At 39.9% G+C, this 17,543-nt stretch overlaps 1 protein-coding gene across 2 annotated transcripts in view; it reads right to left on the bottom strand.

Annotated features, from left to right (window-relative positions):
- Positions 1 to 17,543, bottom strand: part of TRANK1 (tetratricopeptide repeat and ankyrin repeat containing 1) — a 75,900-nt gene that overhangs the window by 55,954 nt on the left and 2,403 nt on the right. For both annotated transcript variants that reach the window (XM_067470197.1, XM_060781673.2), the window contains exons 2-4: positions 7,264 to 7,416; positions 4,904 to 5,033; positions 2,599 to 2,749 (exon numbers count right to left, since the gene is read on the bottom strand). In XM_067470197.1, the coding sequence (XP_067326298.1) occupies positions 2,599 to 2,749; positions 4,904 to 5,033; positions 7,264 to 7,415 (433 nt within the window). In that variant the 5' untranslated portion in view covers position 7,416. The remainder of the gene's footprint in view (positions 1 to 2,598; positions 2,750 to 4,903; positions 5,034 to 7,263; positions 7,417 to 17,543) is intronic.

Raw genomic sequence — 17,543 nt, 5'->3', positions numbered from 1 at the left:
ATGCAGCTGACTCCCAGCCAGCTGTGCCACAGTCCCAGTGCACTTGACATTTGAGCATTCAAACTTGTCTCCTCTCTACATCTCAGCTGTCAAACAGCACCTTAATCTCCCTTATCTTAGGTACAGACAGTTCACGAATTACAAACATCCAACCTACTTACAACTCCTTACAAATGGGCCTCTCCACTTCCTCCCTGCCATGAAATCTTAGCACTGAGCCAAAGTGTGTCTGTATCTCTCCACCTGCCTTTTATTTTTCTTCCTATTGATCTCTCCAGACCCCTTTCCTTTTTCTTCCTATCGATATCTCTCCAGCCCCTTTTTTTTCTTCCTTTTATCAATATCTTTCCAATCCCACATTTCCTCTTTCTTCCTGCTGACATCTCCTTCATATCTCTCCACTCCTCCCCTTCTTTCCTTCATGTTTGCCACAGCTCAATGCTATGCAATCCTAGGATTTGTAGTTTTCTGAAGCAGCAGCATTCTGTAGCAGAGCTGGCTAAAGACAGTGTAAAACTACAGCTGCTAAAATTCCATAGCACTGAACAAGGGCAGTTAAAGTTGTGTCAAGCTGCATTCATTCCACAGCATAGATGCACCCAAAAGAAGCTGAGGCAGGATAAACAGGCAGCACTCCTTGTCCTTTTCATTACTGGAAGTTTTAGTGTTCTAACACTTTGGTGTTTAAAGAAGGAATTCTTTGGTATTTAAAGAAGTAACGTACGCCTTTTTTTGGCCAAATTACAAAGAGTGCACTTTTTGCAACCTGGGGCCTGCCTGTATTCCGTTCATAAGCTCTGTGTGTTTGAGAAGTTGAGGGGTTGAATGGAAGATGCAAGAGAAAGCACTTGGAAGATAAGAATGAGATTTTAAGATGGAACTAGGTGGGGAAAGGGGATAGGAGTGTTTGCCAGGATAAAACTTTAATCCAGGAGTAAGTGAAGTGGATGCAAAGAAGGGATGGGCACATTTGTGAAGATGAAGTTTTAATCTAGGGCAGGAATTGATAGAAAGGGAGGGTGAGTACATTTGCAAGCCAAGGATGATATTTTAAGCTAGAGCAGGAGTGTGCTAAGTGGGTGGAAATAGGGGGGGAGGGAGTGTTTATGAGGGATGACGTTTTAAACTGGGACTGGAGCAGGACATTTGATAATTTGCACACCACAAATGAGATGAGATTAGACAATGGAACAGGAGTGAGTAAGGAGGAAGAAGGTGGAAACTACCAGCTCACTTCACTGATTGTTTAAACCAGGGCTTCTTAAACTGTTTCCAATACAATACAATACAAAACTTTATAATGGTCACTGACCAGCACAAAGCCGGGCACAAGCACCCTGCAAAGGGAAAACACAGCTCCCAGTGAAGCAGTTGTTTAAAAAACAAATTAGAAAACAGGTTAAAATCACAGTTTAAAAACACAGGTTAATGTAATAGGTATGGAATTGAGGGGGGGGGGGAGAGACTGATAGGAGGGGTCAAACCACTGGGGGGCACTAAAGGGGATGGGAGAGGCACATGACAAGTCTAGTAATATCTTATCTGTAATAGGCTGCTCTAACTACTAGGCTTGTTTGACCAAAAAAAATTGGTTTTAAACTTGTTTTTAAATTGGTTTTAAACTCGTTTTGGATGTAGCCTGTGGTTCGATTCTAAAGTCAATTCCTATTTTCACAGGAAAAAAGTTCTAAACTTTTTGAACCTTCTGAGACTTCCGAATCTTTAATAGTTTGAAAGTGTTATTTCCTGTTTCATAGCATGGTTCCTACTTTGAAAGTAGTTGTTTTCCTCCAGGAGCGGGTTCTCCCTTATAACTCGCTTGAAGCATGGATTTGCTCCGCTTCTTCCTCAAGCCATTAAAGGCAGCCAGTTTTAAAGTCACAGAAGCGAGTTACAAGGGAGAAGCATGGATTTGCTCCACTTCTTCCTCAAGCATTAAAGGCAGCCAGTTTTAAAGTCACAGAAGTGAGTTATAAGGGGGAAGCTGAATCATTGAATCATTTCTGATTCACTTCATGAGTCGTTAAAAAAATGGCGACAAAGCTTCGAAATGGCAAAGGACTTCCAGGTTTTCTTAAAAACTTCAAAATCGCTTCAAAAAGGAAATCTTTCTGACTTTATTCCAAATAATGAAAGTTCTGACTGGACTTAGCCATGCCTACTAACTACATTCCCGACAGAGTGTTACCTTGCAGGATCCCAGCCCAACCATCTATCCCCTGTCCATTGTACCCACTTTCCTGCAGCTTCTGCAAGTGATAAGGGTCTGTTTCTCTGGTTTATCAGGATGCAGCAGACTGGTTTTTCCATTCTGCTCCTCTGAGTGATCTCTGATGTGACGAGACATTGCAACGGGGCTCCTGCTTCTCACTGTCACACCAGAAGCATTCATGGGAGAAGGCAGTGTTTCATTCTGCTACTTCCCAGCTGACAGAAAAATGGAGCACTGTTGCTTGCAGCAGTTGGTATCTTGGAAATTAGGATTGGGGGGCTTTCACAATCCCTATAAATTCCCTACACTATTGAATTCTTAACTCTAGGTTTTCACATTTGTAACTGAAATTGTAAATTCCATCCATTGTTTCTCATGTCACTTACCGTTAGCACTTGAAAAGACTCCAACTATAAAATCAGATATCTCGCCCACATCTGATGAACCATGAAGGAGTTTCAAACCTTGAGAAAATATTCTGGCTGCATCAAGAGGATGTGACAATTTCATCATAGAGTAACCAGCTCTGTAGTATCCCTAGAATGGAAAGTAGGAAGGAAGTGAGTCTCAGGGGAATCATTACTCCATTGCAGCAACACACAGGCCGACCAGAAGAGCCAACAAAGAAAAAAGGGATTTCAACAAAGTAATAGCATGTCTTCCTAACTAAGAATGGTGAACTCTCAGAGTAAACTGACTTTAAAAGAACTGAGATGTAAAACATTAATGCACTCGAACAACATATTCTTATTAAATTTCTAAACACTTCTGTTCCCATCCTCCTCCAGATTACCCTATCAAGTAAATCAGCCTTAGATATAACTTCACCAAATTATCCTCAAATTAAAATTCCCTTTTAATTTCCTGCCTTTAAAAAGACTATCCAGTGCTTAAAACAGCAGAATTACCCTTTGTTGGAAATGTCAACCTCCTTCAAGCATTCTTGAGTAATTTTTATCTATTTTTCTGTTGCTGTTTCCTGTGTGTATGTTCTAGTAGGCAGCTTCCTTTACTCTATGGTTCCTGAGAAGTTATAAAAGGGGCTGCCAACCACATGACTACTTCAGACTACCACAGACAGCAGACTATGGACTACTTTAGACTTCAAATCACACACTTACTTGCTGCTTTGCTGTAAGAGATGTTCTGGACAGATGGCACAGAAAATTATCTCAAACATATCTGAAACTGGACTAATAAGTTTTGTACCTGTGTATGCTGAACACATGAAGGTTGTGAGTAAATCAATATGCTATTTTTTTTAATCAAAATTTACTTCATTTTTGTCTTTTGAGGGCATGATATAAAACAAGTTGTTTTATGGGAGAGTGTGTATATTTTGGACAATTAAAACACTTCTGAAACACTGCTGTTATTTTTATGTACTGGCAAAATCTGTTTTCTTAACAGATCAGAGATAACAGGTTATTCAGTCTAACAAGTGAAACCATTGCCTAGCATAATTATATCTGGTTGTATACCACAAGAGAAGATTCTACTCTAAAGGGGTTTTGGCTCTTCTCTGAAAGCTCATGGTTTTCTAAAAAGTTATGATCTCCAAAAGGTGTTTTTTCCCAAAACGTTAGGAATGCCATTTTCCAAAACTCTTATGCTTCCTAAGAAATATGGGAGGGTTTTTTTTTTTCAGTTAAAAGTTATTTCCAAAAAATGTAAAATTGTATCCAACACATCTGCGGGACACATTGTGCACCCATAATCCCCTGGCAGTTGCCCATCACGGCTTTATTTATAAATTCTTACACATGATGACTGGCAACCTCATGAGTGAATTAACGCTGACAACTGGTGTGTTTACCATGAAAAATAATAGTTCTTGTGCATCCCTTTTAACTCAATGGGAATGTATAGAATAGAAAACTTGAAACGTAGAAACCTCAAGATTTTTTTAAAAAAATAACATAATCAGTAGCATCTAAATGCCACATTGGAAAGAGTCAAGAACTCCAACACATACTGATGAAATATTCCTTTAATAATGATAATGATAATAATAATAATAACAACAACAACAACAACAACTTTATTGTTATATCCTGCCACCATCTCCCTGAAGGGACTTGGGTGGCTTACAGACGGCGCAAAGTGCCTAAAAACAAACCATAAGTATAAGCTCAATATAAAATACAGTAAAATACAACACATGCACATATAAAAACATCAACTCAGACTCAATCAAGCAGTGGCCCTCTAACCATGGCGGTAAATTGCTGTAAACATGGACAAACTGTAAACATTAGGAATAAAATAAGTGCCAACTGCAGTATTGGAGAGAGAGGGCATGGGATAAAGTGCAGAAGGTGCAACTACTACGCAGTACAACTAGGGTCCAAACATTTTCAAAGGCTTGATCCACGTTTTCAAGTCCCTACAAAAGGAAGACAGTGTAGGGGCCTGTCTAATCTCCCTGGGAAGGGAGTTCCAAAGCCGTGGGGCTACCACTGAGAAAGCCCTCTCTTGTGACGGTGGTGGGACCAATAGGAGGGCCTCCCCTGCAGATCTTAGAGCCCACTATAGTTCATGGGGGGGGGGGGGAGAGATGCGGTCATGAAGATAGGCAGGACCCCAGCTGTTTAGGGCTTTATAGGTGATAACTTGAACTTTATACAGATGAAAGAACATCAACTTATAAACAAATAAGCACATGCAACATTGAAAGTCTTCCACATATACCTTAACATAGGTTGGATCCCACTGGAGGCTCAATTCTGCAGAATAACAGGCTTCACTCCATTTATTTAAATTGTAGAAGGCATTTGATCGATTGCACATCAACACCGCTATTTCACGGTGGCAAGGTATCCTACAAAATAAGAATCAAAAGGAGGTTTGGTATAGATTTTACACAATTAAATACACAGAAATTGTGGGCATTGATCTTCTCTTCTTTTGACATAAGCATTTCAAAAGAAAAAATAGTTACAGTTGATCTACTTTCACAGGGTGAGGCATGCTGAGCTCCCATAAAAGAGGGAAATAGAACAAAATTTTAAAACAGTAATTTTTTTAATCAAAAGGAACACCTCTCTAGAAATATCCAAGGCACCTTCAGTGGAAGTTGAGCATAGAATTACGTTGGAGGACTGAGAGAATCTAAAAGAAGAATCTCTTCAGAACAGCTTCCAGTTTTGGGATACATGGAATGGTGTTGAAGGAGATGAAGGACATCAAACTTCTGACATTTTTTTTCTATAATTTTGTGCATCTTTTGAATGTAAGCTTTAGAACAAATGACAAAAGGAACCCTAGGGTGTTTGTTAGTCCAAGTTTGCTGGAGTCTTTAAAAAAAAATCTATGACTTCTGATGCAAAATGTGTTCTGTATCCCTGAACTACAGCTTCTCTGCAAAATTTCAAATGTTCCTGAACTTATTCTTGAAATCAAATGTCCTTTTCATTTTCAGTACTTCAATGAACCTTGCTTTCATACTATAGAGTACTCTGCATGTCAACACCTTGCAGAGGACACTTAGATTGACACTCTACCCTTGACCATCCCTGCTAAAGAAGAATCTCTTCCTATGAACCATCCAGAGATTAAGATCCTCCGGGGAGGCCCTGCTTTTCATCCCGCCATTGTCACAGGCATGATTGGTGGGGACGAGAGACAGGGCCTTCTCGGTGCTTGCTCCCTGGCTATGGAACTCCCTTCCTAATGAGATCAGTGCCGGCCCCCTCTTTCCTGTCCTTTAGAAGGATGGCAAAAACTTGGCTGTGGGACCAAGCTTTCGGGACAGGGCAATAAAGAAGCAATAGGAAAGATTACCAGGCCAAATATATTTGATGCTGATGACTAGGAAGGTTTTAAATGGTGTATTTTAATATTGAGATAAATGTTTTTAATGTTTATGTATGTGTGTATAAATTTGTGTCCTGGCATTGAATGTTTGCCGTATATATGCTGTGCTCCGCCCTGAGTCCCCTTCGGGGGGAGAAAGGCGGAATATAAATAAATAAATAAAATAATAGTCATTTCATAGAGAGATGCATCCTCTGCCACATCTGTCCCCAGAATTTCTTTTGCCCCAATACCCTCTATATTGGCCTTTTCTATAGTGCCATATAATCCAGATTATAAAAAGCAGATAATCTGCATTATCTGCTTTGAACTGAATAATATGAGTCTACACTGCCATATAATCCAGTTCAAAGCAGATAATCCAGATTTTATATGGCAGTGTAGAAGGGGCCTGACTAAGGACCCTTCCAGATAGGCTCTATATCCCAGGATCTGATCTCAGGTTTTCTGCTTTAAATTGGATTATATGAGTCTCCACTATCGGATAATCTGGGATAAATAGAAAACCTGGGATATAGGGCCTGTCTGAAAAGGCCCTAAGGGTATATGTACAGTGTAGAATTAATGCAGTCTGATGCCACTTTAATAGCCATGGTTCAATACTATGAAATCCTGGGAGTTGTAATTTGGTGAGGTAAACAAACCCTTTGGCAGAGAAGGTTAAATACCTTACAACATGAAAACTTCCATGATTCCATATCACTGAGCAATAACAGGTAAAGGGGTGTGAAACTGCATTAATTCTATCATTTTGATAAGCTCTGACAAAGGCTGGGCGCGAAGACCAATCACAATTCCTTTTGTTAGCTGTCATGAAAGATTCTCCCTAGTCTGTATTTTCCTTCCCTTCAAAGATGGTCATATAGCCATTGCTATGCTATGTCAGAGTTTCTATCAATCACTTGTTTTTTAAAAAAAGTAAACACTCAAATAAATGCAATCCAGCCCAAGAGGAGAACCAAATTTAGAACTTAGCACCAAACAGGTTATATATTGGTTCACTTTATTTCTATTCCACCTTTCTTTTAATACAGGGGCTCCAGGCGGCTCAATGCAAACATGACACAATACAATTAAAGATAGGGCAAATACATTAAAATGTGAGTATAATAATTTGTGCCATGGAGCCTAACAATATTGAAATACAGTTTAAAATACATTGAAAAACTACACCACACCCCAAAATCACATTCTTTAATTTTGTCTCAGCTTAAAAAAAAATAACAACACTTTACCTTTGTGTTTGATAAAAGTACGTTCTTATATTTATTGCCTCGTCATATTTTTTGATTGCCACAGAATATCTCCCATTTTTGAAGTGTTCATTTCCTTCAGTTTTCAAGAAGTCTGCATAATCAAGAGGGTCTGCAAAGTCGAGGGGATTCATCCTGACAAAAGGAGAGATATATGGGAGCTATATGGAAGGTATACGGAATACACACACAATTCAATTCCAAGATACATCTATCCCCCCTCCAAATATACATCTTGAAAAGAAGGATGTGTCTTAGTTATTATTGCTGGTGATGGTTGTGGTGCTGAAATTAATGTGCAATCGATGGCACCTTAGAACTGAAGAAATATACACAAAAACCTTTTAGTTAGATTACAGTGGTATTCTCCAGTCCACATTGCAAGAACAATAGTATATTGGCTTATACCATGACTGTAAAAGCCAAAATAAAACAATAATTGGGCAGATAGATACAGCATTTTTGTGTGTATCTAAATGTATTAACTTTACATGTGCATTTTTGTTCCCTTGAAAGTTTTCTCCTCATATGTTTGCAGGTCTTTGCAAATCCTATATACATATAGATATCTAGAGATTTCCATCTACTTGTATACCTGTATCTATAGGTATACATTATTTTATATTAAATTTTCCCCTCACATGTTTGCAAGTCTCAGCAAACCATATATAGATATAATTATCTATATCGAGAGAGATGTCCAGATAGATATATATTAATATAGATATATAAGGCTTGCAAACATTACAGGGGGAAATGCACACACAAATATAGTCATGCCTAGAAAGATATGAATATAGGGCTTGCAAATATTGCAGGGGAAATGCACAGAGACAGAAAGAGAGAGATGTCTAGATAGATGTAAACATAGATATATAGGGATTGCAAATATTGTAGGAGGGAAACGCACATATAGAGAGCAGATTTGCAAATGTTTCAGGGGAAAATGCACATGAGATATTAGTATATATAATTATAGATCTATATCTAGCTCTGCATTGTTTATATAGATACTGAACATTTGCCTGTTACTATGTTGGAAGCCGGCCCGAGATAGGGCAGGATACAAATAAAATTCTATAATTATTATTATTGATGTTGTTGTTGTTGTTGTTGTTATGTTGTTGTTGTTGTTGTTATTGTTGTTATTGATGCCATATTGTTTTTGTTGACCCTACTTTTCCACTTACAGAGCTAGTTTACTGTTTTTCTTTGAAATACAGTAAATACTCAAACACATTTAACCTCCTGATGCCTCAATTAATGTAACTTTATTAGTATCTATTTTTATTTTGAAATTAATCTGGTATCTGCTGCATTTCTCACCCTCAGCTTATATTTGAGTCAATAAGTTTTCCCAGTTTTTTGTGGTAAAATTCGGTGCCTCCGCTTATATTCGAGTTGGCTTATACTAGAGTATATACGGTATATCCCAGGACCTGATCCCAGATTATCTGGTTTAAACTGGATTATATGAGTCTCCACTGCCGGATAATCTGAGATAAACAGATAATATCGGATCAGATCCTAGGATATAGGGGTAGGAAGGGGGCTTTGTAGAAATAACTGGGAAGCTGTATATCCTAGCGCATGGAAATGCTTTTTTGTAGAGCACACTCTCAGGGAACTTCCACACAGCCCTATATCCTGAAATATCAAGGCAGAAAATCCCACAATATCTGCTTTGAACTGGGTTATCTGAGTCCACACTGCCATGTATTCCAGTTCAAAGCAGATAATATGGGATTTTCTGCTGTGATATTCTGGGATATAGGGCTGTGTGGAAGGGCCCTCAGAATCTACTGGCCAGCATGTATTCATGTGCTTTTTAAATGGCTTAATTTCTTCCCAAATTTTGTGTGGAATCTTGGTTGAACTGGGCAGAGTTTAGAATATTTTGCAATATAAATAATGCTGCAAGCTGTTGTACAAAAAAGGTATTTTTTCAAGCTCCCTCCTTTGCAAAACCAATTCAACCTGGAACTTGGGTGAGAACATTTAAAAATGTAAATAAATAAAAAGGTTGGCACATTTAAAAACTGCAAAATATGTGCCAAGTTTGACAACAGGTTTTGATAAAGCAGCAACAAGAATAAGGCTTGAAGAAAAGAAACTGATGGCTCAAAGGAAATGCTCTAAAAATATCTCATCTGGTATTAGTCATCGCTGGAAACAAATAAACCTAATCAGCCCCCGCCTACTCAAAACAGCAGTGTTCATTTACTCATCCTTAATATTACAACAGAACATATTCGTAGTATTGCTTAGTTTAAGGAAATAATGGATCGGCTTGATCAAATGCCTCTGCACGTCACAGCAGCTGAGCTCAAAATTGAAGTAATGAACTGAAGCATCGTTTTCTAAAATGTCCCTGCTGTTGCCATGACATGTTTATTTGCACATAATGCATAGAAACCGAACTGTGCAGTTTGGAGCTACCATGCAAATATTTCAGTGATATTCAAACCCTTGAGGATCTGGTGGATAGTTAATAATAATAATAATAATAATAATAATAACAACAACAACAACATCAACAACAACAACAACTTTATTTTTATATCCCGCCTCCATCTCCCCGAAGGGACTCTGGGTGTATTACCAGGGGACAAGGCTGAAAATACAGATTAAAACAAACACAATAAAATAAAATAAAATCAACAACATAGTGATCTTGGAGTCCTCGTGGACAACAAGTTAAACATGAGCCAACAATGTGATGTGGCGGCAAAAAAAGCCAATGGGATTTTGGCCTGCATCAATAGGAGCATAGTGTCTAGATCTAAGGAAGTAATGCTACCCCTCTATTCTGTTTTGGTTAGACCACATCTGGAATATTGTGTCCAATTCTGGGCACCACAATTCAAGAGAGATATTGACAAGCTGGAATGTGTCCAGAGGAGGGCGACTAAAATGATCAAGGGTCTGGAGAACAAGCCCTATGAGGAGCGGCTTAGGGAACTGGGCATGTTTAGCCTGAAGAAGAGAAGGCTGAGAGGAGATATGATAGCCATGTATAAATATGTGAGAGGAAGCCACAGGGAGGAGGGAGCAAGCTTGTTTTCTGCTTCCTTGGAGACTAGGACGCGGAACAATGGCTTCAAACTACAAGAGAGGAGATTCCATCTGAACATTAGGAAGAACTTCCTGACTGTGAGAGCCGTTCAGCAGTGGAACTCTCTGCCCCGGAGTGTGGTGGAGGCTCCTTCTTTGGAAGCTTTTAAGCAGAGGCTGGATGGCCATTTGTCAGGGGTGATTTGAATGCAATATTCCTGCTTCTTGGCAGGGGGTTGGACTGGATGGCCCATGAGGTCTCTTCCAACTCTTTGATTCTATGATTCTATGATGATGAATCCTCTGTTGTGCAATTGTTTCAACTTCTTTTAAAATGTCCCAGTTTCTTTCTCCTCTTATTATTTTTCCTGTGTGTCCTAAGCTAACAACATACAGGTTGTTATAATAGTTAACAACATTCAGGTTCCACAGACTGTTTCTCTCAGTGTCTGTTTTTTTCAGACACAATAACTATGTTTCACAATAATACCTTGAATTTCCTAGTGACTTCTACTATAAAATGCCTAAACACTAACTGCAACTGGAAATAAAAAAACAAACCCTTCTAACACGCATTTCCTCTTTTTCAATTGGTTACCCAAGATTTTTAGCAAAGCTATTAAAATACAAATGATAATTCCAAGTACATCGCAAAATCCCCTCCAATGAAGACAACATGATACAATCTCCCACACCGTAATTTTCTTCCTTTTTATTTTTTCCTCTACAGTTTTTAAAAAAGTCTTTTGCCTAATGTAAAATCCCAGTGGAGCTTTGGAAGCTTTCATAGTGTGTTTTGTGCATTTTGGTTGGCCAAAAAGTATCCCTCCTTTGTGGATATTGTCACATTTTAGTGTGATGAACCTTCCCCCAGAAAAGGCTCTTTCTGTTTTTTCAGTTTGTTAATATCCTTCCCACAAATGGCAAAAGTCCTCCCAAAAATCATCTGCAGAGGCTACTCTGAAGCAATAACCAGCAAAACCCAAAGGATACCATTTTTAGAAACAAGACCATATGAATCTAAACTTTATATTTAATGTGGTGCTACAGAAAATTCTACCAATAACACAATAACATAGAATTTTTAAAAATATGACTAAACGGAAGGAAAATAAATTGAACCAGAAAGTCAAAATGAGTAACTTATTGTTTGGGCACAGTGCGACATGATATGACTCATAAGAAAAAATGAGAATGTGTTGTCGAAGGCTTTCATGGTCAGAATTAAATGGACTGTATGGCCATGTTCCAGAAATATTCTCTCTGACGTTTCGCACACATCAATGGCAGGCATCCTCAGAGGTTGTGAGGTCTGTTGGAAACTAGGAAAATGGGATTTATATATCTGTGGAATGTCCAGGGTGGGAGAAGGAATTCTTGTCTGTTTCAGAAGTGTGAATGTTGCAATTGGCTTCAAAACCTGGCTGCTTCCTGCCTGGGAGGAAGCCATGAAATTGAACAAAATCTGGCTTGGCTACCAGTATTTAAAAAAACTCTACAATCAGGACAGTAAATAAAAAAGCAACACTAAAATAACCCCAGGGGAATTCCAGACAGGAAACAATCAGGGCCAGCTAACACCAAAATGACCAAAGATCTGGAGACCAGGAATCCCTTTGAGGTGACGTCACTCTTAAATAGCTGGGTATGTTTTGCCAGCAGAAGAGAAGGTAGAGAGGAAACATGCTAGTCATGTATAAATATGTGAAAGGCTGCCATAAGAAGGAGGGAGAAATGCTGCCTTGGAGAGTAGGACTCGGAGCACTGGCAGGAAGCAGCCAGGCTTTGAAGCTGCAAGGCCATTCAAGGATGATCAAGCTGGCCAACTGCAACATTCACACTTGCCTCAAGCAGACAAGAGTTCTTTCTCCCACCCTGGATATTATTCCACAGATATATAAACCTCGCTTGCCCAGCTTCCAACAAACCTCACAACCTCTGAGGATGCTTGCCATAGATGTGGGTGAAATGTCAGGAGAGAATGCTTCTGAAACAAGCCATACTGCCCAGAAAACTCACAGCAACCCAAAAATGAGAATGCTCAACAAAGTGGAAAGTAGTACGACGAGGAAGACAGCATTACAGATTTAACAGAAGTCTCAATTTAACAGAAGACGCACTTTTTCTATATAATTCTAAGACACACTTTTTTTCCTATATAAACATTTCCAAAAAATGGGGTGCGTCTTAGGATCGCAGGTATACCTCATATATTTCTGTTGGTGGTGAAGGTATTGAAAAAAGGGTGGATTTCACAATCGATGTCATCTTATAATTGAATAATATATAGTAATTGTTAATAACAGGGCGTTTTGGAGGTCTCTCGCACATCAGCAAAAAACCAATGGCAACTTGAGACCATTCATTGTTGCCGTGCCAACAAGCAATTTCCAAGGTGAAGACTATCACTGAGCTTTCTACGGCTGAAATTGTGTAACTCACCCAAAATAAACCAGTGGCTTTCAATGAGAATCAAACCTTGGTCTACAGAATCGTAGTCCAACAAGCAATAAGTCCACTACACCATGCTGGGTCTCAAAATTTGAAGCCATGAGAAATAACAAAGTTTCTGCCAGTTTGCCAGCATTGCCAAGATTTGCCCTCTGTATTCTACAAGACAAGTCTTAGTGGGTACATTCCACCAGGGCCTGATAGCATAATTTCTTTGGTTTTCCTGACAAAACTGGGTCTAAAGCAGAGCTTTCCAAAAATTTCATGTTGAAGCAGCACTTTTTGGACATGCATCATTGGGCAACACAGTCATTCAGTTTTACTAGGAAAGTGGAAGTTAACCCAACCCCTTATAAGAGCTATAGACATACATAAATTGCAATAATGACATGTATGGGGATACAACATCTCCCAGGAAAACCTTTCATTGATATTTTTAAAAAATATATGATTTGTAAAATAGTAACATACATACATTTCCAAGACTGTGCACCAGCTGCGCTCATACCTTGGGAAGTTTGACTTGGCCATGGTAGTCCACGCTCTGGTTACATCCCGTATAGACTACTGCAACGCACTCTACATGGGGTTGCCTTTGAAGACTGTCCGGAAGCTTCAAATGGTCCAATGGACGGCAGTCAGATTACTAACAGGAGCGGTGCTCAGGGAACATACAACTCCTCTGTTGTGCCAGTTCCACTGGCTGCCACTTTGCACAATTCAAAGTTCTGGTTTTAGCCTATACAGACCTAAACGGTTCTGGCCCAACTTGCCTGTCTGAATGCGTCTCCCCATCTAGAACATTAAGATCGTCTCAACATTCTTGATCCCGCCTGCGTCACAAATATGTTTGGCGGGGACGAGAGACATGGCCTTCTCAGTGATGGCCCCTCGGCTGTGGAACACCCTTCCTAGGGACATTAGATTGGCCCCCTTCCTTTTAACATTCCGGAAAAAAGTCAAGACTTGGCTGTTTGAGCAAGCGTTTGAAAATGCAATGTAACAGACATAGGAATATGGAACGACTGGATGATGAGACTGGACAACGTTTTAACTAGGAGACGCAAATGATTTATGTTTTATTGATCTTGTTATGGTTTTATAGTATATGTTAATGTTTTAAAATGTTTTAATGGTGTCGTTGGGAATTGAATTTTCGCCCCTTTAAACTGCCTTGAGTCGCCTGCGGGCTGAGAAGGGCGGTGTATAAATATAGTTAGTAAATAAATAAATTGTCTAAGGGAAATAGAGTAGTGCACCATAAGCAATAAATCATGTATTTTTACAAATATACATGAAAGGTTTTCATGAGATATATTGCAGTCCCCAAACATGCTGAATGGACTTACGGATTTTAGAACTCGGTGAACGTTGGCCACTAAATTGGCTTTTTAGCTGTTATTGTATTAACTGAATGTTTTAACTATTGTGGTTATTGTTGTTATGTATTTTATTGTTGAATTGTGGCATCGAATTGTGCCGGTTGTAAACCGCCCTGGGTCCCCCCTAGGGGGTTGAGTAGGGCGGGGTAGAAGTGCCCGAAATAAATAAATAAATAAATAAACATTTCATTATTACAATATATGCATTTGTTCATATCTCTTATAAGGGGTTGGTTTAACTTTAAGCTTGCCAGTAAAACTGAATTACTGTGTCACTAAATGATGCATGTTTAAAAAGTGTGTCATCAACATGAAGCGTTTGGAAGGCTCTGGACTAGAGGTTTCTCCTTACATTTGCACAACAAACCTGCCCCCTGCAGCCGACACACCAACATGTCACAACAGAGTTTGGAAAACTCTGGTTTAGAGAATAGACAGGACACCAGGACTAGGGGCATGTCAGCTCTTCCAAGGGTGCTCCAAACACTACCCTGTACATCTCTCTTCTAATCGGATAGAGGCAAACTTCTCAGCTAAGATTCAGGATAAAGTTGCACAAAGTTGTGGTTCTGGTAGCAGGTCTTCACTGCCTTCACCACAACTGTTGCTCAATCCCTTTTGGAAGGAAAGTGTGTTTTGCAAACATTCCTTCGCAGCAGTAGCAGGCAAGGCAAATAAGTCTCTTTCCAGATTTCTTTAATCATTGGCTTCATTGTTGTTGTTGTGTCTTCAAGTCCTTTCCAACTTCTGGCAACCTTAGATCCCAGTGGGTTAGCTTCTGCCTTCCTCCGAGGCCTTATCTACACTGCCATACAAAATCCAGAGTATCTTCTTTGAACTGGATTATATGGAAGTGTCGACTCATACAACCCAGTTCTAAGAAATTAACCTGGATTATATGATAGTGTAGTGTAGATCCTGTCTGAGGCTGAGGCCCCTTCCACACAGCTGAGAAGAATCCCACATTATCTGCTTTGAGCTGGGATATGTTGCAGTGTGGACTCAGATAATCCAGTTCCAAGCAGACATTGTGGGATTTTCTGCCTTGATGCTCTGGGTTATATGGCTGTGTGGAAAGGCCACTTGCACAAGATCATCAACTTGGCACCTTATCAACTCACAAAGTGGACTTTCTCTCTCCCCCTTCTCCCATCTGCACCATGTCCCTGTTGGTGAGACCCCACTGAGTCTGAATCTACACTGCAAAATCACAGCAGATTGACATCACATTAGCTGCCGGGGCTCCCAACTATTGAATTCCGGGATTCACAACTTTATGAGAAATTCATCAGAGGACGCTTGTGCCAAAACAAAACTACAAATCACAAGATTCCAGAGGACGGAGACAGGGCAATGATGCCAAACCACTATAACTCCCCAATGTGGATTATCTCAAACTGGTACTGAGGTTTGCACTGGACTCAAGGCAGCTTCTGATCCTACAGCTCTTCTCTTTGATGGGGCATTAAGGGTGTATTCACACTGTTGAATTAATACACTTTGGCACTGCTTTAATTGTCATAGCTCATTGCTATGGAATCCTGGGCTTGGCAGGTTAGTGAGGCACCAGCACTTTTAGGCCCCTTCCACACAGCTGTATAAAATCTACATTGAACTGGATTACATGGCAGTGTGGACTCAGATAGCCTGTCAGGATGCCCGTAACAGCTGTGGGAAGGGCTGCTGTGTTCATCCTACCATGAAGGACAAATTGACTGAGGGGGAGGTTGAGAAGAAGTTGGGAAATGTTAAATAGATAAGGGCATCTGGCGGATGTTTTGAGAATTGAAAGTGTAGCTGGTGTATGGGAATTGAAACCAGACTGTAAACACTGGGGTCCCTTCTACATGGCCATATAATCTAGATCAGTGTTTCTCAACCTGGGGGTTGGGATCCCTGGGGGGGATTGTGAGGGGGTGTCAAAGGGGTCACCAAAGACCATGAGAAAACACAGTATTTTCTATTGGTCATTGAGGTTCCCTATGGGAAGTGTGGCCCAATTCTATTGTTGGTGAGGTTCACAATACTCTTTGATTGTAGATAAACTATACATCCCAGCAACTACAACTCCCAAATGTCAAGATTTATTTTCCCCAAACTCCACCAGTGTTCACATTTGGGCATATTGAGTATTTGTGCCAAGTTTGGTCCAGATCCATCATTGTTTGAGTCCACAGTGTTCTCTGGATGTAGGTGAACTACAACTCCAAAACTCAATGTCAATGTCCACCAAACCCTGCCAGTATTTTCTGTTGGAGTTCTGTGTGCCAAGTTTGGTTGAATTCCATCGTTGGTGGAGTCCAGAATGCTCTTTGATTGTAGGTGAACTATAAATCCCAGCAACTGCAACTCCCAAATGACAAAATCAACCCCCCGCCCAAACCGCACCAGTATTCACATTTAGGCATATCAGTGAACTTAGTTCCAGTGAATGAAAATACATACAGATCAGATATTTCAGATATATCAGATATTTACATTACGATTCATAACAGGAGCAAAACAACTGTTATGAAGCAGCAACAAAAATAATTTTATGGTTGGGGGTCACCACAACATGAGGAATCGTATTAAGGAGTCGCGGCATTGGGAAGGTTGAGAACCACTGATCTAGATTATCACAGCCGATAATCCACATTATCTGCTTTGAACTGGATTATATGGCAGTGTGGACCCAGATAACCCATGGTCCTTTCACACAGCCATATAACCCAGAATATCAAGACAGAAAATCCCACAATATCTGCTTTGAACTGGGTTATCTGAATCCACACTGCCATATATTCCAGTTCAAAGCAGATAACGTGGGATTTTATTCAGTTGTGTGGAAGGGGCCCCAGTTCAAAGCAGATATTGTGGGCTTTCTGCCTTGATATTCTGGGGGCCCTTCCAGACAGACCCTATATCCCTGGATCTGATCCCAGGTTTTCTGTTTATCACAGATTATCTGGCAATGCAGACTCATATAATCCAGTTTAAAGCAAAAATCCTGAGATCGGATCCTGAGATATAGGGTCTGTCTGGAAGGGTCCTTAGATAACCCAGTTCAAAGCAGATATTCTGGGTAATTCTGCCTTGATATTCTGGGTTATATGGCTGTGTGGAAGGGCCCTGGAGTCTACACTGCCATACAATGAGTCTACACTGCCATACAACCCAGTACAAAGCAGAAAATCTGGATTTTATATGAATGTAGATGGGGGCAATGGGTTGTTCCACACAGCCATAGAACCCAGAATATTAAGGGTCCTTAGATAACCCAGTTAAAGCAGATATTATGGGTTTTTCTGCCTTAATATTCTGGGTTATATGGCTGTGTGGAAGGGCCCTGGATTATATAAGTCCACACTGCCATACAACCCAGTTCAAATCAGA

Source organism: Anolis sagrei, chromosome 6 (genome assembly GCF_037176765.1).
Source record: "Anolis sagrei isolate rAnoSag1 chromosome 6, rAnoSag1.mat, whole genome shotgun sequence".
In the NCBI taxonomy this organism is placed as follows: Eukaryota; Metazoa; Chordata; class Lepidosauria; order Squamata; family Dactyloidae; genus Anolis; species Anolis sagrei.
Note: the sequence above shows the minus strand (reverse complement) of the source record. Positions and strands in the feature narration are given on the sequence as shown.